The sequence below is a fragment of the Rhinatrema bivittatum genome, chromosome 7, assembly GCF_901001135.1.
Source record: "Rhinatrema bivittatum chromosome 7, aRhiBiv1.1, whole genome shotgun sequence".
NCBI classification, from domain to species: domain Eukaryota; kingdom Metazoa; phylum Chordata; class Amphibia; order Gymnophiona; family Rhinatrematidae; genus Rhinatrema; species Rhinatrema bivittatum.
In genome coordinates this window covers 103,044,677-103,064,824 of record NC_042621.1, presented here as the reverse complement: position 1 = coordinate 103,064,824, position 20,148 = coordinate 103,044,677, and the positions used below count along the sequence as shown (strand labels likewise).

Sequence of the window (20,148 nt, the reverse complement as noted above, 5' to 3'; positions counted from 1 at the left end):
ATTTTCCGTACGAAAACGATTCGCGGCGGGAAATCGCTCCCTGACCCCCGCTGGACCTCCAGGAACTTTTGGCCAGCTTGTGGGGGGCCTCCTGACCCCCACGAGACTTGCCAAAAGTCCAGTGGGGGTCCGGAAGGACCTCCTGCCGTCCAATCGTGTTCGTCTATGGCCGCCGCCATTTTTCGGCGCCATTTTGGAAAATGGCGCCGGCTGAAGACAACAAGATTCAGGAGCAGGAGCCCGTTCCGGACCGCTGCCGTTCCGGACCGCCGCTGGACCCGCAGGTTATTTAACTCATTTGGGGGGGGGTCGGGAGGGTGGGGGATTTAATTTAAAGGGTCGGGGGTGGGTTTTAGGGGGTTTTAATGTGCCGGTTTTGCGATTTTTAGATTTTTCACGATTTTTCACGATATTTTACCCCCCCAAACGGCAACAATACGATTCCCTCCCCCTCCCAGCCGAAATCGATCGTTAAGACGATCGAGGACACGATTCACATCCCTAGTTACTAAGAGCCAAGAGAAACAGTTAAGTATGAGAAAAAATAAGTGTAAGGCTTGCTGGGCAGACTGGATGGACCGGTTGGTCTTCTTCTGCCGTCATTTCTATGTTTCTATGTTTCTATATGTTACTGCTGTAGTTTTGGATCCTTCCTTGGCCTTGCATTCTTGATTGTCTATCCTTTATACTCTTAGCACAGCCTTCTACACCCCACTTCCATCTCCCTACCTCCCCGTCTTTACCCTCTTTAATCGGGTGTCCAACCTTGTGATCGATTGTTATTACTGAACTCAGCTTTCCCCTGCCTATGCCATGTTCTGCTTCTCTCAGTGTGATAATGTACTCGTACCATATATTGTAACATGCTTTGTGCCTTACGTAGGAAAAAACAGAACACCAAATAACTATAAATAAATAAAACTGTTGCCCAAAATTTCAAAAATTGCTATGGAATCACTTTTCTGCTTTCATGCTATAATACTTGATGGTAAGGTTAGGCACATAAATGACATTACATTTTAGACATTCAGAGAAAAGTTTTCAAAGCCATGTATCCGGGTACGTAGCAATTTACACAAAAAAACTATCTGAAAATTGAGCTCCCCCCACCCGAAGTGGCTGTTTAGTAAGATAAATCCAGATGCCTAACTCTTATCTGTATCAGTATACCTAGGAGCTGCATCATCTGCTGGCAGTGCATCAAGATGGGGAGAGCATAGGGTGCAGCACTGGTACAAGGCACAGGAGTTAGGGACACTTCCCACTCCTCCCATCTTAATGCATGCAAATTGTTCTGCAGCAGAGGTTCCAGCATCAGGGATCACCAGTGTTGAGCATCAGGTGAAGACCAAGAAGCATAGACAGTGCTCTCCATTAATGCACGATGCCAGGAGCAGGACACTGGCATCTGCCAAACATCCTTCCCAGCATCCTTGTCAGGAGGACCACTTTATCCTCTAGAGATTGTGTCAGTACCTCAGCCACTGATACTTCCCATCTGGGGTCTGAGGAAAATCAGTCCTTCCTACTGAGGCCCATGCAGTTTTGTCATTGCTGATCTTTGAGGAGGAGCTCAGTGAGGCATGTTCTCACTATCAGGCTGATGCAATATCAGTGCATAAAAAAATGTGCCTCAAACTGGCCGCATGTTTTTTGAGTGCGCACACATCCACCTGTCCTGGGCGCTCAATGCAATAGGCAAATGAGCTGTCGTGCTAAAAGGGACGCATCCCTAGCACTTTGCATCAGGAACCCAGGAGAAGTGACTCTGCATCTAGAACAGTCTGGCCAGATTTCCCACCCCTCTACTGGGCAGAGCTGTTCCTGATTGGTCCTTTTCACTGACATTTGTGATTGTCATTGAAATGACCAATCCCCTTTCAGAACAACCTTCTGAAAGGGGATTGGTCCTTTCACTGACATGTGACAGTGAATGGACCAATCAGCAGGAAATGAAGGAATGATAAATTAAAATTTTAATGTATTCACTCCTTCACTCACTGCCAGCAGGGGTTCCAGTTGGGCCAGACCTTGGGGATACTGCTTTCTATGGTTCCCTGTATGAGGAACCTTAGAAAGGAGGATTTTTTTTTGTTAAGTCCTTGAGCGGCACATAATTCTGCTTTATGATACTAAGGGGCGGATTTTAAAAGGCGCGCGAATAGCCTACTTTTGTTTGCGCTCCAGGCGCAAACAAAAGTACGCTGGATTTTAGTAGATACGCGCGGAGCCGCGCGTATCTGCTAAAATCCTGGATCGGCGCGCGCAAGGCTATCAATTACGTATAGCCGGCGCGCGCCGAGCCGCGCAGCCTACCCCCGTTCCCTCCAAGGCCGCTCCGAAATCGGAGCGGCCTCGGAGGGAACTTTCCTTTGCCCTCCCCTCACCTTCCCCTCCCTTCCCCTACCTAACCCACCCGCCCGGCCCTGTCTAAACCCCCCCCTTACCTTTGTCGGGGGATTTACGCCTCCCAGAGGGAGGCGTAAATCCCCGCGCGCCAGCGGGCCTCCTGCGCGCCGGGCCGCGACCTGGGGGCGGGTACGGAGGGCGCGGCCACGCCCCCGGACCGCCCCGGGCCGTAGCCACGCCCCCGTACCCGCCCCCAAAACGCTGCCGACACGCCCCCGAAACGCCGCGACGACCGGGCCCTCCCCCCGACACGCCCCCCTCGGAGAACCCCGGGACTTACGCGAGTCCCGGGGCTCTGCGCGCGCCGGGAGGCCTATGTAAAATAGGCTTCCCGGCGCGCACGGCCCTGCTCGCGTAAATCCGCCCGGTTTTGGGCGGATTTACGCGAGCAGGGCTCTGAAAATCCGCCCCTAAATGTGTATCCTATTGCTAGGATACTAATAGGAGGACTCACAGCAAGCAGTATTTTCTGTTTTGTTTTTTTTGTCAGCCCTTGAGCGTGCACGCTTTAACACCTCCTCCTGGGTAGGTGATAAATTTGCAGTGTTAAAATGGGCACCATGGCCACAAGGCAATTTTTTGCATCAGGGTAATAGCTAATAGCCTCATCAACATGAATTTACATGTGATGTGTGCTATTAGCTACACGCGTTTTGGACGCTCTAATCCCATTATTGCATGAGGGGTTTTGGACACGCATCCAAGCACGTGTAAAGCCATGTGCTGGGCTGAGTGCACTAGGCATTGGCCTGCACGTGTTTCACTCCAGTGCAAAGGTAGCAATGAAGATGTCAGTGGAGCTTGTTCATGAAGACTTTGGAGCACTGAGCAGCATCAAATCATTTACAGCGCCTTAAGATAGAAGACCAGCAACAATGCAGGCTGTGCCAAGTTCATTGTGGGATGCATCCTAGATGCCCTGTACTGCCTCGAAATCTAGGCCACACCAGTCATCTGGGATTCCTGCAGAGGTCATGACTGGCAGAGTGATTTATCCTCAAACTCCTCCACCAATTGAAAAATGTCTCCTTCCTCCAACAAAATCAACAGCAGAGAAGTGCAAGAAAATGGAGCCCCTTACTGCAAGTCCCACCCTTTATATCACTGCTGACAAGGCACACACTCAATATACATACTCTACTATTGAAACAACTACAGCCTATTGTTTTCTGCAGGTAGAGGTAAAGTAAGGATTACATAGAGGTTAAGCATGGACTACTTGGGACCAGCATCACATGTATGTGTAGTAAGTGATATGTGGCACTGCTCTGCTGTAGTTAGTTCTATCATTTGGGAAGGGAAGGTGAAGGGATGTGGAAGATAGGGCAGTAGAGGGAAGGGACAGAAGAAGAAATTGAAGGGTTGACGAGGACCGTAGGGGAGGAGCAAGGAAGTGGGTGGGGAAAAGTGGAAACGTAATGGGGATAGTGAGGGAAAGAACAATGAGAACTTACATTGGGAGAAGGGAAAACTGGGGCAATTGTCCAGGGCCCCAACAGTTCAAGGATCCCCAGGATGTCAGCCACCAATCTGAAGGTGGCAGAGCCCTCTCCAGGGCCGGATTTAGGTTCAGCACTTGCCCCAAGGTGTGTGTCTTTCAGTCAGAGACAATCATCGAGGAGATCAGTGTGGGACCTTTGAACTTACGCATGCTCCTAAGCCCAGTGGTGACTGTTCCTGTCCCTTTCCCCTCTCCCTCCCCAACACAAGTTTCTAGGGCAGTAAAGTTTGGAAGATTGACGAGATACCAGAACAAATTGGGAGATGGAATGAGGGGGTGATAAAAGTTGGAATGTCAGAGGAGGGGAGTGAAGGAGTCAAAAATTGGAAGATCAGAGGGGGAATAAAAACTGGGCAATTGCCATGCCTAACAGTGGCTCTGAGAGAGAGACAAGGTTATAGAGGAGTGAAACGGAGAAGTGGAGGCAATAGAAAGAGAGGGGAAATTGAAATGGCAAGGGAGGTTGAGAAGGAAAAAATGGGAAGATGTAAGGGAGGGAACGGCACTGAGGAAAAGACAAACAAAAATTGAAGAAGAGAGCTGAAGACGTAGGGCTGAGAAGAGTGGATGAGTGGAGTTGGAAGTTTTGAGAGAAGGAGGTTGAGAAAGGAGGGGGAAGTGATATAGGAAACATAAAGGTAGGGGAAAGGCATCCTGGTAATTCATGTTCCTGTTACTGCTCTGCTCCAGAACCAGGACAGAGAGATAGAGGGCCGTATGAGGAGGACAGAAAGGAAGGGTAAGCACTCACAGATGAATTATTAGCTCCCCTCTGTGTAATCATGAGTTGGTTTATCAGGTGAGCTGCATGATTGTGTGTGGTATTAAAGCATCACTCGCAAAGTTAAGAGGGGTCTCTTCAAAGACTGAGCCTTATTTCCATGAAGCAGGACTATAAACAAAACAATGCCCTTAGGCTTCTATGATCCTGTGGACAGGAGAAACCGCACTTTTCCTAGCGTGTAGATAAATGGACTCAGGATCAGTGGGTTTATGCTCCCCTGCCAGCAGATGGAGATGGAGCAAGCTGACGTCAAAATATATATATAGCCCTGCAGTGACCCCAGCCTGCCAGTATTCTCTGTCTCACTGTTCACCAACTAACCTCTTTCCCTTTATAGAATTATTCTACAACACCCACTTATTCAAGGGAAATCTTTGCTCGGTGGTTTTTTTGTACGGTAGCTATATTCAAGGATAACCACTTTTTAGTTATCCCTCTTATTAGCCCCATATATTACTCTTTATTATTCACACTTTATGTTCATTTTTCTTTTTTCTCTTTTACTTTTACTTTTATTATCCCTTCTCCCTGGCTGCTTATCCGACCCAACCATTAATTTTTCTTCTCATATACTTATCTAGGCTGCCGCCCTCATTGCTTCTTATGGGTTCGGATTCACCTGGCTATCCTTGAATATAGCTACCGTACAAAAAACCCACCGAGCAAGGATTTCCCTTGAATAAGTGGGTGTTGTAGAAGTATTCTCGGTCTCAGCAGACGGTGGACATGCATCTCCCTGTGAGGATTACTTCGGGCTTGTTGGAAGGAGAAATTTGAAATTCTAAATTAAGGAAAAGAAAGCCCCGCTCTCCTGCGGTGATACCTAAAGTTCCCTCCCCCAGTTGAGAATTCCTGAGGCAATTTCCATGGCCCCTCAGAGGTGTGCCTTGGTCTGGTAGCTGGGTTTCCCAGCGTGGATTTAGCTACTACTTCAGCTGAAAGGCACTGGGTGCAGGAGGCCGAGCATGGCAGTGACGGCAGATGCCCTCTCCCCCTGCAGCCAGAGACCATCTCTGTACTCAGCTGGTAAGCGCTGAGCTCAGGTAAGGCTTAAAAAAAAAAAAAAAAAAGTTTTAGCTTTGAAGTTTTACCCATTGGGGTTGGGGAACTGTGCAGCCTGGTAGGTTGAACAGCCCCCAGTGGACTAGGCCCCGCAATTAGGCTTTTTTCTTGCACACTGTATAGTAGGCCGCAGCAGCGTTTTTGCGTGCTCCTGTGCGTGCTCTGCTGCCCTCTACAGGCCGTCGGTGTGCAGTGCTTCAGCTCTGTGCATGCGTTGTGTGCTTGGTTTTTGGGTGCATTTTTTGCAAGCACAAGTTTTACTCTGTCACATGCTTAGCTTTGTGCACAAGTTGTTCGTGTGCCTTGCAGCACTTCCTTCTAGGCACTTATTTTTTTTGCACATTCCCTTTTTGAGCGCAAGCCATTCAGATGCATGTTTACCACCGCGATGGCACTGGTCAGCAAGAAGCCTAAGCGTCTTCCTATTTGTGTTGCCTGTCATACTAGGGCTTCTCAGCCTGATCTGGCTTCTAACCTGTGTCAGCATTGCTCAGATTTTGCTAAGCCTGGCTCCTCCCATTCTGATGATGGGTTGGTCACGGCCTTGACTGGAGGGACGCCAGACCTTGATTCTCCCTTTACTGGCTCCTCCGCGAGTGAGGGCAGTTCTGTGGGACCAGCTCCAGTTTCTTCTGAGCTTGATTTGGATCTGGCTGCTTTTTCTTGCGTGGAATTTTTTCATGGCTCACAAGCTTTCCTTCAGGAGCAGTCCTCCACTTCCCCCATTCCTGTCAGATCAGACCCTTGGCCGGTGGCTCCTCCCTCTTCCAGTCCTATGCTTCAGCGAGGGAGCTCGCCTCAGCTCCCTGCGGGTGTTCCCGACATTAATCTGGATGGTACTGATGATGAGGTTGATCTTGATTCCCTGGGAGATGGGGAAATTCCTCCAGGTTTGGAACCATATCAAACCATGTTGTGGCTCTTTCATAGAGATGAACTGCTGGCCCTGATTTCCCAGACCTTGAAACAGTTGGGTGTCCCTGGTTCAGATTCCATGTCAGAGCCAAGGAAGAATCCCATTTTTGTTTGCTTACATAAAGGCTCTTGTTTTTTTCCCTGTGATGGATGCCATTCAGGAATTGGTTGATCTGGAATGGGATGCCCCAAAGGCAAATTTTAAGGGGGTTGGACATTGGAAGGCCCTGTACCCCCTGGATCCGGCTGTGAGAGAGCATGTGATTTCCAAAAGTGGATGCACTGGTATGTGCCATCTCTAAGCGGACAACTATCCCTGAAGAGGGAGGAGCAGCCTTGAAGGATGTATATGATAAGATTCAGGCTATTCTTAAGCAAGCCTTTGAGGCAGTGGCAATGACTTTACAGATTGCTTCCTGTTGCGCCCCAGTGGCGCGATATTATCTGCTTCTCTCTCAGGAGAATGTTGAGTCTGGAGGGAATTCCAGAGTGGTTATGGAGCCTGCTGCCGCCTTTTTAGCAGATGCAGGCTGCAATTTGGTCTGTACCTCGGCCAGAGGAGTGGCTTCAATGATTTTTTAAACCTTACCTGAGCTCAACGGCCAGATGTCAACTCTGGTTGTAAAATTGGTCAGCTGATGCAGTCTCCAAAGCTAATCTTACCAAGAAGTCCTTTAAAGGCAAGCTCTTGTTTGGGAGCAAGTTGGAGAAGCTGGCCAGTAAGTGGGGCGAGTCTCCAGTTCCTCAGTTACTGGAGGATAAAAAGCAGTTACAGTGCCTCTTTGGTATGAGGGTTTGTCTCCAGGATTCTAGGCAGTGTCGTCCCTACAGAGGTCGACCTTTCAGCGGACTTGGCCTTTCGGTAGGTCTCAGTCCTTTCGTCCCTGACAGCCCAAGAAAGGAGCAGGCTCGAGTGGCGGACCTTCCCGAGCTTTCCAATGAAGGTTTGCTGACCCAGGTTCCGAAACAAGAGATAGGAGGACATCTCTCTTTCTTTGAAGATGGATCAGGATCACCTCAGACCAGTGGGTCCTGGAGGTGATACAAGAAGGATATGTGCTGGAATTTCACAATATTCCTCAGGATGTTTTCATGGTGTCCCCTTGCCACTCCCCGCAGAAGAAGCAGGCAGTGGAGTTCACTTTTCAAAGGCTCTGAGGGCTGTGGGTCCAGTGCCATGTCTCAAAGTATGGGGCGATATTTCATTTATTTTGTTGTGCCCAAGAAGGAGGGCTCCTTTCGTTCCATCCTGGATCTCAAGAGGGTCACCCGAAATTTGAAGGTGACTCATTTTTCACATGGAAACCTTACACTCTGTGATAATGGCGGTGCAGTTGGGGGAATTTCTGACCTCCTTGGATCGGTCAGAGGCTTACCTTCATATTCTGTTCCGATTGGAACACCAACACTTTCTATGCTTTGCGGTGTTGGGAGCGCCATTATCAGTTTTGGGTGCTGCCCTTTGGTATAGCCACCGCTCCCAGAACATTTTCCAAGGTTATGGTGGTAGTAGCGGTGGCCTTGCAAAAAGAAGGGATCGGTGCACCCATATTTGGACAACTGGCTGATTCGAGCCAAGTCTCAGGAAGAGAGCCACCTGGTGACACATGAGGTGATCTCCTTATTGCAGGAGCTCGGTTGGGTGGTGAACCTCACCAAGAGCAATCTTCAGCCATCCCAGTCATTGGAGTATTTGGGGTCCAGTTTACACGGGGCAGGGCAGAGTTTTCCTACTGGAAGTTCGGATCCAGAAATTGATGTCTCAAGTGCATCAATTCGGGAGCACCATACTCCCAACGGTGTGGACCTACCTTCAGGTGCTTGGCTTGATGGCGGCTATGCTGGAAGTAGTGCTGCGGGCAAGGGCACATATGTGTCCTCTTCAGTACTCTCTGCTGTCTCGTTGGAACCTGCAATCTTAGGACTATGTGGTTCGGCTCCACTTGCCGATGGAAATCTGCTTCTACCGCCAGTGGTGGCTGGAGGAGAATCATCTGAGAAAGGGAGTTCCCTTGTCCTCTGGTTGGTACTCACGACAGATGCGAGTCTCCACAGTTGGGGGGCTCACTTTCTGGAACTAATAGCCCAAGGGCGTTGAAATGCTGAAGATTCCCACTGGAACATCAATCGTTTGGAAGCCTGGGTGGTACAGCTGGCATGCTTGCAGTTCAGCCACAGCTGCGGGATCAAGTGGTTTGCATAATGTCAGACAACACAACGATGGTGGCCTATATCAGTCGCCAGAGAGGCACCAAGAGCCAGCAAGTGTCGCAGGAAATAGACCAGCTTATGGAATTACGAAAGAACATCTAGAGATGATCTCGGCCTCTCACATTGCAGGAAAAGACAATGTAAAAGCGGACTTTCTCAGTAGGGAGTGTCTGGACCCAAGAGAGTGGTTTGTCAGCCGAGGTGTTTCAGCTGATTGTAGATCACTGGGGCCTTCCATTCCTAGCCATGCTGGTGACTTCTTGCAATGCAAAGGTTCCTCGATTTTTCAGTTGCAGGAGAGATCCATGGTCACTGGGAATAGACGTTCTCATACAGGTCTGGCCCAAAGACAGATTGCTTTATGCCTTTCCTCCATGGCCCTTGCTAGGCAGGATAATTCTCTAGATCGAAGGCCACAGGGGTTAGTACTCCTGGTGGCAACAGACTGGCCCAGGTGTCCGTGGTATGCAGATTTGCGAAGATTCCTGGTGGAGACCCCCTTTTGCTTTCTGCCACACATGGATCTGTTACAGCACAGTCCGGTTCTTTACGATGATCTGACTCGGTTCTGTCTTACAGTTTGGCCCTTGAGAGGACTCGCCTGTTGAAGCATGGTTATTCCTTTGTGGTGATTGTCACCTTACTCTTTGCTCGCAAGTTCTCCACTTCCTTGGCTTATGTGCGGGTTTGGAGAGTTTTTGAGGCCTGGTGTGAGGCCTAAGTTCAGTTAAGATCCCACACATTCTGGATTTTTTGCAGGATGGGTTGAATAAAGGATTGTCCCTTAATTCCTTGAAGGTGCAGGTTGCGACTCTTGCTTGTTTCAGAGGCCTGGTGATTGGAGTTTTCTTGTTGTCTCATCCTGATGTGGTCCATTTTTTGAAGGTAGTGAAACATCTTAGGCCTCCCTTGAGGTTACCGGTTCCATTGTGGAGTCTTAACTTGGTGCTAGATTTTTTGGCGGGTCCTATCTTCCAACCACTGCATAGCCTTTCCTTGTGGATGCTGACCGTGAAGACTGTGTTCCTGGTGGCTATATGTTCAGTGCATTGAATTTCTGAACGGCAGGCCTTGTCTTGCCAGGAGCCGTTCCTTCGTGTGACTCCGAGGATGTTACAGCTACGTACTGTTCCATCCTTCTTGTCCAAGGTGGTCTCGCACTTTCATTTGAATCAGTCTGTCTCCTTGCCATCCCTGGATAAGGTCAGGGATGTGGAGGAGTATCACCTCCTGCCCTCTTTGGATGTCAAGTGACTTGTCGTGCAGTATCTGGAGGTTTCTGAACCTTTTCAACAGACAGATCACCTGTTTGTTCTCCATGGCGGGAGTAAGCAGGGTGTTCCGACTTCGCGGGCTACCATAGTTCATTGGATTAAGGAGGTGGTCACATCTGTGTATGTGGATGCTGAAAAGCCATTTCTTACTCAGGTTAGGGCTCATTCCACTAGGGCTCAGGTGGTGTCATGGGCAGAGGTTAGTTTGTTGTCTCTCGTCGATATCTGCCGAGTTGCGATGTGATCCTCCTTACACACATTTTCCAGGTTTTATCAGCTGGAAATGCAGGTCTGGGAGGATGCAGACTTTGCACTTGCAGTGTTGACTGAACCGCGGGCAGCCTCCCACCCTGTTGGGGAATTGCTTTTGTACACCCCACTGGTCCTGAGTCCATCTGTCTACATGCTAGGAAATGGAGAAATTACTTACCTGATAATTTCGTTTTCTTTAGTGTAAACAGATGGACTCAGCTTCCTGCCCTTGGCTGCCACATGAGTGTGAAATAGTCCTCCTGTGGGGCTCTGGATCCCAAGGAATTACTGGTAAGTGTTCATCCAGTCCCTGGCTTGAGGAACCTAGAATCTTACATGAGTTCAGTGTTTATGGTTGGTTGAGAACAGCTCTGGTTACCTGTTCTTAATCATGTCTTTAATCAAGTTTTTTACTAGTCTGTCCACATTTGCTTTTGAAGAGAATACTTTCAGGCTGGGGTCACTGCAGGACTATATATATTTTGATGTCAGTTTGCTCTGTCTCCATCTGCTGGCAGGGGAGCATAAACCCACTGGTCCTGATTCCATTTGTCTACACTAAGGAAAATAAAATTATCAGGTAAGTAATTTCTCCAATTGAAAACCTGTTGCACAATCAACATTCCTGACTGAAGCTTCCCCGCCCATTAATTAAATCATGTGAAGAAAGCAACAGGGTGCCTGCCTATAGTCTGGAGCTCCTACTCCAGCACTGACCCTGGCAAAAAGCCTGCAGGCAATAGGATGGGGGTGAGGTTGTGGCTGGAGCAGAAGAAAGAGGCACACTGCTACCTAATCCATACTTTCTCCTCTACTTTCTGATGTTTCCCCAGACTCCTTCTCATGTCCTAAAGGGCAGAGAATCTGTCAGAATGATCCCTCAACAATCTCAAATTAAATCAAAGATGATTTTGATATAAATTCTGGATGATGTCCATTTAGAAGAATTTAATTTTATACACATGTTCTTTCACCTGCTTATTTAGTGAACCATACACCAGCTACCACACCCTGGGTGTGTTTTTTAAAAGTCTGCAACTACTGACGTCTCACAGCTGGCAGAGGGCATTAATTTAAAATCATAGAAGCCTTGATGACTGGCACTACTGCTGACAAGTTTCTAACTTGTGTTAATTCATTCCCTTTTTGTACCTGTTACTTTTTGTCCAAAATATGTGCACATATCTTTCTGTATAATTAACAGTTTGAAAAACTGATCTGAAGACATTTTCAGGATACATAAGTTCATATACTCCTAAAGACGACAAGGGCTTGCTTAAGAAAATATAAAAAGGATACTTGCACTATTTCAATTCAAAACAAAAGTGACAATTCACAGTTAGAAGTTTGTAACTTACTTTGTTTTAACTTGATAAATTGTTGATTTTGTGCTTGATACATTTTTTTATTTTATGTAGTTTAAATATTGTATAAATCAAATAAATAAAAAAAACTGTTTAAAGCAAACACTGAATAGTTTAAAAAAAAAAAAAAAGGAAGGATAACTTTAAAACTTGCATGCTCATGCCCATATATGTGTATATATGGGTGAACACAAAACTGTTCTGGTATTTTATAACATGTGTGTATACGATGTAGACAGGTTATAAAATACACGTACCTGGTAACATGCACGCACATATAAAAAACCACACAAATACATTTTTGTACTTAGCATAAATTCCGACTTGTCTGGCCAAGTAGCAGCAAAGTCGATATTTATACAGGTAAGTCTTAAAACGATACTTATATCTTATAGTGGTTAAGTAAAAAAAAAAGGAAAAGCAATACATATCTGGGTAAATCAGATAGTCAGATACATAATGTTTTTAAACTTATCCGGATATCTGACTTAGACCAAATAAGTTGCGTTTTAAATCCTATCCCAGCTAAGTAGCGGATTTGCTGCTACTTAGATGGATAAATAGAACCTGGATAAGGCCCCAGAAGTTATCTGGCTAAGAACAGCAAAGCCACTACTTAGCCAGATAAATGTGCAACTGGTATACCCTCATACTTTTTATGTCTCATTTTAAAGAGAAATGCGAGTGGATTTAACGTTGGTAAATTAGATGCATATACCCCCCATAAGTCAGCTTTTACACGCACAAGTCAGGAGATTTTCTAACATGCGCATGGCAATGAAATTACCAGTTTTACCAATTAGTCTACCAGTTTGCCCAGTCCACCTGCAGGTCATCAAGACCCTCCTGACTTTTCAGCCTGAAGTCCCCCCATTTCACCCAATCCCCCCTACCCAGGCAGTAATTCACCTTTAAGATGTTTACAAACACTTACTCCAGAAATTGAGCAGCAGTAAATATACACGAGTAAGCTGCCTAATTTACATGCGGAAATTGCTTATAAAATAGCAATTTACACATGATTATGTTGGCCCTGCCCTGCAACATCCCGAATGCCCCTGGCCTGCCCTTCTTTTACAGCGCAGATTTACTCACAGGCCCTTATTTACAGGTATGTTGAGGTTTCTGAAATAGCACATACTTGTGTATTTGCTACTTTACATGCGCAACTGCTAATTTTTATGCACGCGACTTTTGAAAATTCACCTTTGAGTTTTTTGTAGTCAAATTTGCCTCAGAATTGCCACAGACTTTTGAAAAACCTCCCATAGGATTTGCTAACTCTTGCAGCAGAGTCTTACAAAATCTGCTGCAGGAAACCAGGGGCCCTGACTATAAACATCAGTGAACAGTGATTTAGTTCCATTGTTCGATATCAAGGGCTGAAGCCTTAGAGGAAAAACATGTTATAAAACATTTGCTCAGGTTTGCTGGATTGTGCTTTAACCCATCTGAAACGTATTTATTTTCTAGGAGACATTGTGGACAGCTCTGTGGAATCCCCTCCTCCATCTTTGAAATCACGAACACACTCAATGTCTACAGGTAAGGATACAGACAGCAGACCTGCGGGTGTCTCAGTGTCCCTGGGACACAGTCAGCAGGGATCTCAGTAATGTTGGGACAATGGTCCCGCTCTCATCAGGCATCTCGGTGACAACCTGGATGCAGATGATAATCAGAGGGCATTTCCATAATCCCAGGATATAGGCCAGCAGTTACAGGGAGCATCTCACTGACCATGGGATGGAGATAATGGTCATGGGGGACAAGTTAATAACCCCGGGACAGAGAACCCAATAAATGAATTCAGATGCAGTTTTGAACAAATGTACAAGTTAGTAGAGAGAGCAAACTTGGGGGATTTCAGTTCAAATTTTTGCACAGATTGCATATATTAGATAGGCTTGGAAGGCAGGATTCACAACCTTTTGGTGTTTGCCTTAAATGATGTATAGGTGGCTCATATATACATTGTATATGGGAATGTCCACATATAAAGATGTTTTGGGACAATGTATTTGTACACATTTGTAGCATTATTCACAAGGAAGTTACTAAAGCAGAGGAGCCATGTCTTCTAAATAGAGTTAATAACTATGAGCTACAAAATATACAGAGGCCGATTGTCAACACCACTTAGTTGGATAAAGTTCAGACTTATCCAGCTAAGTGGCACCATGTCAATATTTGGCCACCACTTATCCCATAGAGTTTGTTATCTGAATAAGTAAAAGACAGGATGGGGTTATTGCTGGGCGGAGCTACTTATCCAGCTAACTTAGCCGGACAGGTGCTTGATGCGGCGGTTACTACCCTTAACAATTAAGCCTTATACTCACCTTTGATGCAACTCCAACATTACTCTCTGCATCAATGGCAGGAGATGGCAGAAAATTTGAGTCAAACAGTTATCAACAAGGGCCCTGAACCTGGTGGTTGGTGAAACAGATAAGTATGGGAAAATGAGTGTGGGAGCTTGCTGGGCAGACTGGATGGGCCGATTGGTCTTTTTCTGCCGTCATTTCTATGTTTCTAATATTCAGCCTTCTCCAACTAAGTTATCCTGATAAGGTAGATTACACAGTAACAACGGCAGAAAAGGACCAAATGATCCATCCAATCTGCCTAGCAAGCTTCTTATTGTAGTATCTGCCAAGCCGTGCAGATTACCCCCCATGCTTCTTTTAAGGGTAGCAACTGCCGCTCCATGCAGTTATTCCCAAGCCTTATGATAACTCCTGAAACATTTAGTGCTAGCAACACTTTTACTGGGTGATGATTCAGCTGGTCTAAAGTTAGCTGGATACATGTAGCTGGCTAATTATTAGATAAATTCTCCGCTGAATATCTTGGTCAGGTTAGCCAGATATGTTTATTTGGCTAATTTGCTCAACTGGATAGAGGCTGAATATGGACCCCAAACTGTTTATATAGAAAGCATGCTTAATGGTTAAATGCTGTATTTTGATTCAGGGGATGGAAGAATTGTCAGTGTCTAAAGCAAAGACTGTAATCAGAGGGATATTATCTTTCTGCTGGTTTGCCTGATGCTCAAGTCCTCCTCTCACTGCTGTTCATTAAATGCTGCTCTTTTCTGACACAAAAAACAATTATTGGCTGTGCCTTATCTATAAAGTGTCTCAGGTTATGATATAAAAGCCTCTTCTCCCTGCGACCTTCTGAGAACATTTAGTGCTGTTCAATGAACTACTGGTCTCTCATCCCAGTTATTGTCTTTAATACAGAAGCTTCATCAAGGATGTGCACTGTAGAAACCACCAAAGCAGGACAAGACAGCAAGGCAAAAGAGGAAAGAGCAACCTGGCAGGATCTGGGCAAACAGCTGAACGCAGAGCTGAGGGGAAAATGTTCCCAACTGCAGTCATCTCCGCGAAGGTCCCTCATCATCCTGGAACACAGCAGCCCAGTAGCAGAGGAACCAGAGAAGAGATCGGAAAACAGCTGGCTCCCAGCAGGGAGTAACACAAACACTCCTGTCCCCTCCCCGAGGAAAAGCAGCAACAGTGCAGAAGATAGTACAGAACTGCAGAAAGCAGCACCTGCCATAGTTAGACATGATGATGGTAGGTCCATGTGCATGTCATACTGCCTATCATTGGACTTTAAAAAAACTAAGAGAAACAGCACATAGCACTAAGGGTTGCAGGGCACCCATGATCCTCATCCTTTTTCTAACAATGTCACCGCCTACTTTTTTATGTACAGCAGCACTGATAATTCTCACCCCTTCCATAAAAATCCATCCACCTTCTGTCTCACATTATACAGCTGTAGTCAGAGCACACAGCATTGACAATCCTCATCCCTTGCACAATAATCCCTTCCTGTCACATTTTACAACCATGCGGGCCGATACGGTACAGTGCAGCGCACTGTTAGCCCGGGTTTGGCCGCGCGTTTTCGACGCGCTAGCTTTACCCCTTATACAGTAAGGGGTAATAGCGCGTCAAAAACGCGCAGCCAACCTCCCCAAAACTAATAGCGCCCGCAACATGCAAATGCATGTTGATGGCCCTATTAGTTATTCCCACGCGATCCAGAAAGCAAAATGTGCAGCAAAGCCACACATTTTACTTTCAAAAATTAACGCCTGCCGGCGCCAGGGAAGTGTACAGAAAAGTACACTCTCCGACTTAATATCATAGCGATATTAAGTCGGAGGCCCCAAAATTAAAAAAAAAAATTTTAATTAAAAAAAAAAAATGTAAAATCGGCCCACGGGTCGGAAGATGGATGCTCATTTTTGCTGGTGTCCTTTTTCTGAACCCGTGGCTGTCAGCGGGTTTGAGAACCGACGCCGGCAAAATTGTCAGCGGCGGCTGTCAAACCCACTGACAGCCGCCGCTCCTGTCAAAAAAGAAGCACTAGGGACGTGCTAGTGTCCCTAGCGCCTCTTTTTACCGCAGGCCCTCACTTTCATACTAAATCGCGCGCACAGGAGAGTGGCCTGTGCGCACGTCGGGAGAGCGGGTGCTCGCCTCGGAGTGCCGGCTCTCCCGCGGGTTTTACTGTATCGGCCTGATGGTGAGCACACAGCATCTCTATTCCATCACTTTGTGAATGAAATCATTAAATTGCCCAATCTCTTAGTTTACATCCTACATTCTAAAGTAATTTTATAATGAAGAAATATGTATGCATTTGTACAGACCTGTCTCATGCCTCAGAATATGTGCTTGAGTGCACACCTGGCATATGCAAAGCATGTGTACACACCCTTAGCAAAACATTTTCAGTCAATTACATTTTGCTGTACTGGGTACTTTGATAAGTGGTATATGAATATTTACTCTCTGGTCTAGGGTTGCCATATACAGGCTGATGCAGTCCTGGCTTTGCCCATTGCATGCATGGACCTGTAGTTCTGATCTTCCCATCGATTTCCGCAAGAACATTAGAACTACATGCATAGTGTAGGGAAAAAGCAGGACTGGATCAGCCTGTTCAGTTGACCTGGGATGAGGTGGCAGAGCCCAGACTCCCAACATGTCAGTTTTCTCAATGGAGAAAGGTGCATGGTGGAGTGCTCTAGGGATCTGTACTAGGACCACTGTTTTTTTTAACATATTTATAAATGACCTAGAGATGGAAATGACAAGTGAGGTGATCAGATCTGCTGTTGATACAAAATTATTCAAAGCTGTTAAATCCCAAGAGGTTTGTGAGAAGTTTTGCATGTAGGGAAGAACAACCAAATTATAGCTACACAATGCAAGGTTCCACATTGGGAGTCTCCACCCAGGAAAAGGATCTAAGCGTTATAGTGGATAATACGTTAAAATCCTCTGCTTAGTGTGCAGCGGCGGCCACGAAAGCAAACAGAATGCTAAGAATTATTAGGAAAGGAATGGAGAAAAAAGCAGAGAATATCATAATACCTCAGAATTGCTCCATGGTCACTGCATCTCAAAAAAGACATAGAGGCCAATATTCAATAGGTCATTTAGTTAGCTGGATAACTTGTCCCATATATTCAGTAGGATAAACATCCCACTGGATATACAAGCTTAAAGTTAATCGGCTAATGTAGCCAGATAACAAAAACCTAACCGGCCACGTTTGAAATAGCTGGGTAGGTCTACACTTTGGGCTAGATTTTAAAAGCCCTGCGCGCATAAAACTCGCACGCCGGTGGCCTATTTTGCATAGGCCACCGGCGCGCGCGTAAGTCCCGGGGCTTCGTAAGTCCCGGGGCTTCGTAAAAGGGGCAGGAGGGGGCGTGTCCAGGGTCAGGGGGCGGTCCCGAGTCCCCCGGCACTGCGGCCTGTGCCGGGGGATGCCGAGGCGGCGAGGGCAAGTTACGCCTGCTTCAAGCAGGCGTAACTTGCACAACAAAAGGTAGGGGGGGATTTAGGTAGGGCTGGGGGGTGGGGTAGATAGGGGAAGGGAGGGGAAGTTGGGGGGACGCGGAAGGAAAGTTCCCTCCCAGGCCGCTCCGAAATCGGAGCGGCCTGGGAGGGAACAGAGGCAGGCTGCATGGCTTGGCGGCGCAGGCTGCCGATTTTGCGCAGCCTTGCGTGCGCCGACCTCGGATTTTATAAGATCTTATAAAATCCGGTGTACTTTTGTTCGCGCGTGCGTATGTTTTTAAAATCTACCTCAGCATGTGGCCGGATAATGTGCTACTGAACCAGATATCTTTGAAGATATCCAGCTAACTAGCGCTGTCAAAAGTGAAAGCAACAAGTAAATACATGGACAGCGGGCCGTTCCCCCCCCCCCCCCCCTCAAAAAAACCATCTTGTAAAGGCCCTGTCAGGCCGTGCCCTCCTCACCTCCAACTCCTCCCATCCCGGTGTTTCTGAAATTCTAAAATCAAGCTACCCCCTCCTTTTCCTCTCTCCCACCCACCCACCTGAAAAGGTTTACATTATCCCCGCCCCCCCCCCCCCCCCCCCCGATACCTTACGTTTGATTGCCGGGAGAAAGGGACCCTTCGCCCCGCTCCTGACACCTCTAAGAAAGATGACACTGGAAGCATAAGCTTACATTAAGGGTATTTAAAAGTGCAAATAACCATCAATTTCCTCATTCCACCCCACTCATGATTTGATAAACTTCTGTCATGTTTATTTATTTATTCATTCTTATAGACTGCTCACATAGAGAAACCCTGATCGATGCAGTACACAGCATATAAATAACTAACAATAAAATAATCTTACATAAAACACATTGCATGATTTTCACATACAGGAAACATCAATAAAATTATTAAAAATAAAACCTATGACGTTCTGCTCTATAGTGGGAAAAGGTATGGCTTCACTCTTTTCCAGAAAAGCAAATAATTTAAGTCCATTTCCTCTCAGCTGTCTTATTTCCAAGCTAAAGAGCCTTAGGAGGCAATTTTCAAAAGGATTTACGTGTGTAAAACTGGGCTTTTGAAATTTTGCTACTTTTACACGTGTAACTCCTTTGAAAATTCACTCCATAGGGCAGAATTGTCAAAAGGTTTTATGCATGTAAATGGGTTTTTGAAAATTGCTACGAGATATGCTACTTTTACACACGTAAATCCTTTTGAAAATTGCCTCCTTAACCTGTTTAACCTCTCTTCTTAGAGGAGACGTTCCATTCTCTTTTATCATTTTTGTTGCCCTATTCTGCACCTTTTCTAGTTCTGCTCTGTCTATTTTGAGATGGGGAGACCAGAACTGCACACAGTACTCAAGGTGTGGTCATACCTTGGCAGGATACAGAGGCAATATGATATTCTCCATTTTATTCTGCACTCTTTTTTGGATATTCATTTCGCTTTTTTGACTGCCTCAGATCTTTTCCTGGGTGAATACATCTAATATGGGTCCCAGCATTGTTCACCTGTAGTTGGGATTATTTTTCCCTCTGTGCATAACTTTGCACTTATTCATTCCTTGATGACCCTTGCACTGTTGCCAGCGCAAGAATTGGAGTGGAGTTTCATCTAAGGTTTGCCCTCGCCTCAGTGCTGCTCTGTGGCCAGCAGGCGTCAGTGATAAGCTATCTTCCCTGAGGATGAAGCACCTTGCCTCCATGGTGTGTTCAGCCCTTGCAGCCCCCCTGAACAGGCACTACGGCCTGAGCCACAGAGCTGATTCCTGTATTTGTATTTTTAATTATGAGCTTAACTCACTGTACAACAGAACCCTAGAGCCAGCCACTGAAGAAGGTAGGGACGAAGTCCTGGGCTTAATTTGGTCTGTGCTCCACGTTATGCTTTAGACAATCAGCTGAAACCCAGACATCGCATGAAGCCCTTCCAGAACAGGCGTGCTGTCTCCGTACATGAAGAACAGCTCAGGGACCAGGCCGGCGTGTCGGAGCTGGAAGGTGAGTGTAAGCAAACATATACAGATAAAAAGCCGCACTCGTTACAAGTGCGGCTTGTAACACCTGTGCCTGTGCATACTCAGTATCTAGCCAAAGCTAGATACTGAGTATGCACAGGCACAGGCGTTACAAGCCGCACTTGTAACGAGTGCGGCTTGTAACGCCTGTGCGGCTTGTAACAGGCACAGGAGTAAAATCACTTGTTATAGGGGCACATGGAACAGCTGGATGGTGAGCATGGACAAGCAGGAATAAAAACGCTGGATACAGGGCCACATGCAGAACCGGACAGTGAATATGCATGAATACAGGAATAATAGCATGGTTTACAGAGTCACATTTCACAGCTATGCTCTGCGTGTGTGTTTGTGTGTGTATATATGTATGTGTGTGTGTGCCTTTTTATGGACCGTGCTTCTTTGGGCTTTCATTTCAATTGGATCAGACTGCTATTACATTATGGGGCAACTACCTGGGGTTTTTCCCTTATTTTATAACCCCTCTCCCAATCACTTAGCTCAGTCTTTGCAGTGTCAGTCC

General features: G+C 46.5%; 1 protein-coding gene across 1 annotated transcript in view; it reads left to right on the top strand.

Annotated features, from left to right (window-relative positions):
* The window catches only part of CARMIL2 (capping protein regulator and myosin 1 linker 2), a 435,549-nt gene that overhangs the window by 405,927 nt on the left and 9,474 nt on the right, over window positions 1–20,148 (top strand). Inside the window, exons 21-23 of the mRNA XM_029608841.1 lie at window positions 13,246–13,317; window positions 15,021–15,359; window positions 19,501–19,608. Of these exons, the coding sequence (XP_029464701.1) occupies window positions 13,246–13,317; window positions 15,021–15,359; window positions 19,501–19,608 (519 nt within the window). The remainder of the gene's footprint in view (window positions 1–13,245; window positions 13,318–15,020; window positions 15,360–19,500; window positions 19,609–20,148) is intronic.